We start from the raw sequence: 7,189 nt of genomic DNA, 5'->3' as shown, positions 1-7,189 counted from the left end.
TAAATCCAGAGTCATTCTGCTGCAGTCAAAGGAACCACACCACACAAAGGCAGTATGAGCAGAGACAAAAAAAAATCAGCTTTTCATTATTGTCCTAACACTAGCTTCTTTTTAAGCATGGCAACATTTTTATAACAACTACCAGATACTGGTTGTTCCACCGTGCTGGCACTGACTAAACTTCATATAAACGAAAGAAACTAGGCGAAAGCTTTGCATTAGCAAACTCTACATGTGTAGCTCACAGTTTCCTTTTTCACCTACTTTTAGACATTTCCTGTATATCTCAGTCTAATGCTGGCTTTGTGCCGTACAGTTCAGAAAGTGCATTGAGTTGTTATTAAAGGCCAGTTTGGGCCCATTTCATTTTTGTCGCCGACAGAAGCACCCAGGAAAAAGTTCCAGGTGATACAGCTGGTCATTTCAGGGAAACCCCAATTATGCCTTTGGATTCAGAACACACTTGGGGGCTCCCTCAGAGCAGACTCCAGCACTTCATGCCTGGCCTGCCAATCTCCCTTGATCTCGTCCAGTTTCATGGTGACGTGTGACTGGCACTGACCAGACAAGTATATGAGTTCTGCCTCACGTTGCCTGCCACAGGGACACCTGGGATCAACAGACAGCTTCAGGCTCAAACTGTATCAGCAAATAAAAAAAGAAACTATCACAGTTCTAATTAAGCAAACTTATTGTATAAATAGTTTCAGTTTCTAGTTAATGACTCACTTTAAGTACTTGTCACACAAGAAAAAAACCACCCGGCTTTTGGAGTTCCCTTTGTTCTCTTTTTCGATCTTCAGAATAATCGTAAGTCTTCTGATTTTGTTTTACACATTTTCATCATTGCATCAGTTTCCTATTTTGCTTTCTCACCTTTCTTTGTAACTTAAAATTGTGCTTTTATTACTGGTGATTTCCTTTCCTTTTGCTGTTCTCAGCTGTCAGACTACTCTGAAATGAGAATTTATTTACACACGCATACAGTGTTGCACTAAAATATCCCTTCAAATAGCAAGTGACACTATTACAAGATAGCTCAGAAAACATACCGAGTAACCTTATGCAAATAAAATGAGAGCTTTACAGTAAAGAAAATCATGATTACCCTATTGAAATCTAGCCAACACAGTGCTTGTAGTCTATGAAAAACGCAATAGAAAAAAAATAATCACTATTTCCTTCTGCTTATTTCTAAGTCATAGAAATATTTTCATAAATGAATCCTGGCAAGAAGGGTGTGGGTTTTTTGACAACTTATAAAAACCTATTACGCTTGTCTTTCTTCCTCTTCCTTAATTATAGGGATGGCTAAATAAATGTTTCAATTTTAGACACATTATTTGGCATTTCCATGGGCTGAGAATGTTCCGAAGCTCTAGCGTATCACACAGCCATATGTGGAAGGAAACAATAATGCTTTTGACAGGAACTCATTTTCATCAGAAGTTTTAGAACAAGTGTTCATTGTCTATTAATGGGGTCACACAGGTTAGAAGCAGAAAGGTTCAATGTTTTTCCCCAGCCTAGAACACAAGAAAATTAGCTATCTAAAAAAAGAAAATTATTGTTATTTGGCTATACATTATGGGCCTGATCCAAAGCTCCATGAACTCAATAGAAAAGCTCGTGCAGACTTCTATTCGCTTTGCATCACGCCTGACAATGAATGTAATCATGTAATCATTTATTCAAGTTGTTAATTGGTGGCTAAATTAACGTAATTCATAATAATCACATTTATAACAACCTTTGCGTAGAAAGGTTTCACTGTACACTGCAGGTGTCACTAAAGCTGAAAAGAATTGTTTAAATAACTTTGTTTAAAAGAACATCTTCTCTACGTTTATTTTTTGAGCGCTCATATTTAACATGAGCCACCTCTGACTGCTCCATAAAAAAACCCATGCTGGGAAAAAAAGGCAGATTCTTCACTTCAGGACGGAGCAACGATAAAATCTAACTACCGGAGCACTTTCTCTAGCAAATAACTTTACAGTCATTCATTCTGCATTAATAATGTTCATAACAAACTAAGTTTTATGCACAAACTGTATTTAACATTATGGTTTATAGTAGTACACAATTAAAAGTCCACATTAGACGAAAGCTTCGTGCATTGCATTTTAGATAAATGCTCTCCAATTAATTTCCACTCAGCTGATCAGTTTGAAGATGCCCATTTGCCATCTGAACTCTCAAAGCAACCTTAGGAGACACTATCAGACTGTGCTAAAGGTGCAACAAGTGTTGAAGCCTCAACTTGTCCCTTGCACTCAAATATTCTCCTGTAACCAGCCCTCAAGCCTAGGCATCTTTTAGGGTCCACGCAGTTCAGAAGGCTCTCACTGATGATCACGTACTGCTGCCCTTTCCACGGTGCTCAGCCTCAAAGGTGCCACTTTCTTCTAGGTTCCCTGTGGACACAAGCTTGGACACCGACATTTCTAACCCTGCATGTGTCTATAGGGAAGGTGGAGAAGAGAGAGGTCGCATTCCTTCCAGGCACTCACCACCCCTCTCTCTGGCCCTGCAAGGGACAATATTAGAAAGACAACACAAAGCAATAGAGCATTGTGAGGCTTATGGATTATTTTTTTTTAGTTCAAAAAAACACTTATATGTTTTGCTCCTGTATTTTCAACATTCTACAAGCAAATGAAGTCTGCCCTAGGCTTTTAACGAGCTTTTGGAAAAGCCTTCTCGAAGGAGGTGAAATATTCGGTGACTATTTTAACATTGTGAAGAAGTGGCAGAAATAGCAAGATGAAATAATTGATGGTATCAGGAGTATATTTTGTGTGTTGGATAATTCTGTAACATTTTCCACTGACTTTAGTCTGTTGTCTTTATCTATATTATTGAAAAAAAAAAAAAATCAGAATTCTGTCAAACCCTATAATGTCTGTATTATCTCAAAGATGAAGCATCACTATAGACTGAACTTTTCAACAAATATTTTCCTGCCTCAACAATTTTTTTAATAGTTCCTCACTGACCTATATGGTCAGCTGAACACGGCATTAAACGGTACGGAAAACATATCACTATCTTTTGATATATCCTAGAAGTCACTTAAATATGATGTTAGCTACATCTTGGAAGCTCTTACATGATTTTTAAAAGAAGTTACACGTGGATATTAAATGTGTGCTGTAACTTGCTTTAAGCGATTAAGAATCACTAGGTAGTGAGTAAAGCAAAAACAGGTAGCGAGGAATGCAAAAACAAGCTGATAGTGACTCAAACTATATGAAGGAATAGTAAAAACATACCTAAGAGTGAATGTAATAACTAACATGGTCTAGACTGGTTTGTTCACTGGAAACCATGTAGAAAAAAAATCTTTCACTGCTATTTTTATTAACAATTCACACCATGCTTGTTATGATGCAAGCAGACAGTATTTCTACCATAGAAGATGGGTTCCAATCCTGCAAATATTTACTTATGCATTTCCCTTCCCCATTCTGATTAGTCTTATTTGCCACTCAGAGAGGCATGAGCATATGCCCAAGCATCTGCAGGATCAGGGTCTAGAGTAGGCAAAATACCTGAAAGGCAGAAATGGAAACCCTAGAGGCTTGCCCTCAGATCCCAAACATTCAGGCAGTGGAAGATTCAGAGAAAACTCTCCTGAACCCCAGTCTGTTGGCCTATCCTGAAAATCACAGATGTTTGAGAGTATGCTGGAGAAATGCATCTGGCCCTAAGGAAGAGTTCTGCCTTACTCTAAGTAATTGTGAAGATTTTAGTTAAACATCTAACCTGCAGCAGAACCCATTTAACTCCAGAGAGGTGCTGACTGACAGGCAGAGTTGAAGCAGCAGGATAGCTCTTCTCATCTAACGCTGACTCTCAAAAGGCCACAAAACATTAATCAATTCATTCACACAGATGTGCATAGAGGGAGAAAACCACTGTTCCCTGTTAGGATTCAGGAATTCTGCTAAGACACTGCCTTCTGATCACAGTAACTTGGCCCCTAGCCTATATTCATTAAATACAGTCCATACATACATACAGAACATAAGTTAGAATCCATTTTTAAAACTAGCCCCTTGGTACTGTAGCTTACATTGTGATTTCTTAAAATGAAATGAATGAGATTTGTTTTCATCATGAAGATTCCCCTGGTGTTAAATTTCATAAAATATCTTTAGGAGTATTTTTGTTCCTGGAAAATAATGAGTCTCTATTATAACAAATCCTCAACAAGACAAAAGTCAAATAAAGTTTATGTTTTCACTTTGTGTGCAAATGTAGTGAGAAGATGTACAGTGCAAGAGGATGATGTGACAGTACATCCAAGTTTCCATCTGCCCTGGGAGCCCATGTTTCAGTAGTAGTAGCTGCTGGGACTCAAAAGGACTCAAACTTAGCGATCAGAGGAAAGGGTAAAGAGGTGTTTGACAAAGGAGTCCTGACAACTAATATGGGAATATCTTCCAAACTACTGTGTTCTGCTATGTCCCCAAGCTCTCAAAACCAGTGAAACAAATGGGACACTGTTCCATGAAGGGAAAAGAGCCTTACAAAGCTCACCTCTGAGTGGTTTTGCATTGTCTTCTAACATATTGTAAGTTATAGAGAGCTTGAAGCAGAGAGGAGGCATTACAGTATGAGACATGGGGGCTATGTTCCATCCTATAACTGCTTATTTTATTTTTATACTTGGTCTCTAGGAACGGAAGAGAGCTGGTTGTTCTTTGATTAAGTGATGCATAATTATCAGTAAGCTATAGCAATCTGCTGTCAGAAAACATCAAAGAGAACCAAGAGCAAGATTTTTCTCCCACAGTCAGCAGTTTTTCATATGGTAGAGAGGAAACCTGTGCTCTCTGGAAGGTTCACAGGTTCATGTATCTCACAGCAAGAGGAGACCGCTAGGATCTTGGAATATAACCCTAGTGATTCTTGCCTGGTCATCAAGACCTTGTGGCTTCTTCAGATAGATTCTGTTCTGTCAGCCCAAAACATTCCTTACGTGAAGTCTCAAAGAGCTAATTCTTCCTGTCATGACATACAAAATACACTTATTACGAGACTGCTAGCACAAAACTAGGTTCCTCCTCACCACTTGACCCTGTTAAACTTCAACCCTACTGCAGGGAAAAGCAACAAGCAACTCACCACCCCTGGGCAGATGTGATTCTCTTTCTCGACAACACCTTTATTGCTCAAATAATATACCATTTTTCATCGTTGTCTTTCTTTGTGAGGGCAGAAAAAAACAGACTTCACACTGGAAGTACAAGCCATCTACAAATGCTCTAACTGGCAAGACTGAAGGCACTAGTTATTCGTGGTAAGTCAGGAGGTTGTTCAGCCTGGAGAAGAGAAGGCTCTGGCAGGATCTTATTGCAGCCTTCCAGTACTTAAAAGGGGGTCTATAAGAAAGATGGGGACAAACTTTTTAGCAGGGTTTGTTGCGACAGGACAAGGGGTAATGGCTTTAAACTAAAAGAAGGAAGATTTAGACTAGCTATAAGGAAGAAATTTGTTACAATGAGGGTGGTGAAACACTGGACAGGTTGCCCAGAGAGGTGGTAGATGCCCCATCCCTGGAAACATTTCAGGTTGGATGGGGCTTTAAGCAATGTGATCTAGTTGATGATGTCCCTGCTCATTGCTGGGAAGGTTGGACTAGATGACCTTTAAAGGTCCCTTCCAACCCCAACTATTCTGTCAGTCTATGATAAATTACCAAGAAAAGTTTCGTTCAACACATCTTTCTGTCTCACATGACAGAATGTTTACGTCAAAGGATAAAGTATGCTGCAGTTTAAAACTGGACAGTGGTCTGCTGGAGGTTAAGAAACAACCCTTTCCCTCTACACCCTCAGGCATGATCACAATCAAACTATCTACATCAACTGCAAGAGGCATTTCTTTATTCTTCCCTTTTTTAACTTGTGTGAAGAAATAATAATAATAACAACAACAACAACAATAATAATAATACCCCAAAACAAACTCATGCAAAGACCTAGCAAACAAGACTTTCCACTTCATGTAGTTCTTACATGGCAGAAGAGATTAGAAAAATAACTGAGCAGCAGTGATAAATGCATAGTTGTGTTTCACCTAACACTGCAAGGTACACATGAGCACAGCCACAAATTTTTCAAAACATAACAGAACAGTCCTTCAAAGGGAGGAAAAAAGAAAAAAGAACTAAAAGAATAAGTTAAAAGTAAGACCAAAGCCTGAAAAACCCCAAAGCAAACATTTCTGGCTGGTCAAAGCACAGAACTCAGAAATATCTCTTAAACGTACAGCAATTTAATGAATCTCCTCTTTTGCTAGCCGTCTAACAGATGCCTAAAAGGAACTGTATTGCTGCTACAATATGACTGTATTAATGCAATTTGCTGACGGATTTCTGCATAACCAAATTGTTTCATCTGCTACATAACATTCATTTGCTTTTCAGTACTATGATCTCAGTCCAGGTATGGGCACGTAGGCTTTCCTGAAAGACAATTAGGCCCAATTAAAAGTAATCATCTTTATCAGATAGGTCAAATACAGAAAGGAGGAACTCGGTGATCAAAAACAGTCCCAGAAGTGATCTTTCTGGATTACGAAAGAGTCACTTTGGTGAAGCAGGGTAGGAGAAGCAAAAGATGCTAATCTCACTCTGTAAGGAAAGGGGTGTAGTTTTCAAATCTGTAAAATCAGTGCCTTTCATGAACACTACATTCACTCCACTTTTACTGCCTTCAGAACTCATATTTGTGAAACAGGATCTCTACTCTGGAAAGTTCACATCACAGTAAGGAAGCAGTGCCCTCTCTCTCCGTTTTATTTGTTCCTACTTAAAACACTTCATTTGCCTATAAATCTGCTCAGAGCAGACTGGGCCAAATCCTTAGATTCTGTAAAGCATCACATCTCCACCAATGTCCGTGGAACTCCAAAAGACACCAACCAAGCTCCTGGCCTGCTCATCACACTGTATCCTGTCAGTAATCATATAATTTCCCCCCCAAGCGAGCCAATCATAAGAAAGAAGATTTGCACTGAGCAGCTTTACTTACTGCAGTTCTCTGCCTTTTTATTTCGATGAATCACCGTCTTTTGACTGGGTGTGCTGAAGAGGCTGGTCCAGTTAACAGTGTGGTAGTAGCACAAATTGCTGTTGTCTGTTATGTAGATGTTGCCAGCACTGATTTGCTTCAAGGAC

At 39.2% G+C, this 7,189-nt stretch overlaps 1 protein-coding gene across 1 annotated transcript in view; it reads right to left on the bottom strand.

Annotated features, from left to right (window-relative positions):
- ERBB4 (v-erb-b2 avian erythroblastic leukemia viral oncogene homolog 4) overlaps window positions 1-7,189 on the bottom strand; it is a 419,420-nt gene that overhangs the window by 168,998 nt on the left and 243,233 nt on the right. Inside the window, exon 12 of the mRNA XM_009887598.1 lies at window positions 7,044-7,186. Coding sequence (XP_009885900.1) covers window positions 7,044-7,186 — 143 coding nt within the window. The remainder of the gene's footprint in view (window positions 1-7,043; window positions 7,187-7,189) is intronic.

This window comes from Charadrius vociferus, unplaced genomic scaffold (genome assembly GCF_000708025.1).
Source record: "Charadrius vociferus isolate BGI_N301 unplaced genomic scaffold, ASM70802v2 scaffold136, whole genome shotgun sequence".
NCBI lineage: Eukaryota > Metazoa > Chordata > Aves > Charadriiformes > Charadriidae > Charadrius > Charadrius vociferus.
The sequence above is the reverse complement of the archived record's forward strand: the minus strand, read 5'-3'. Positions and strand labels throughout refer to the sequence as shown.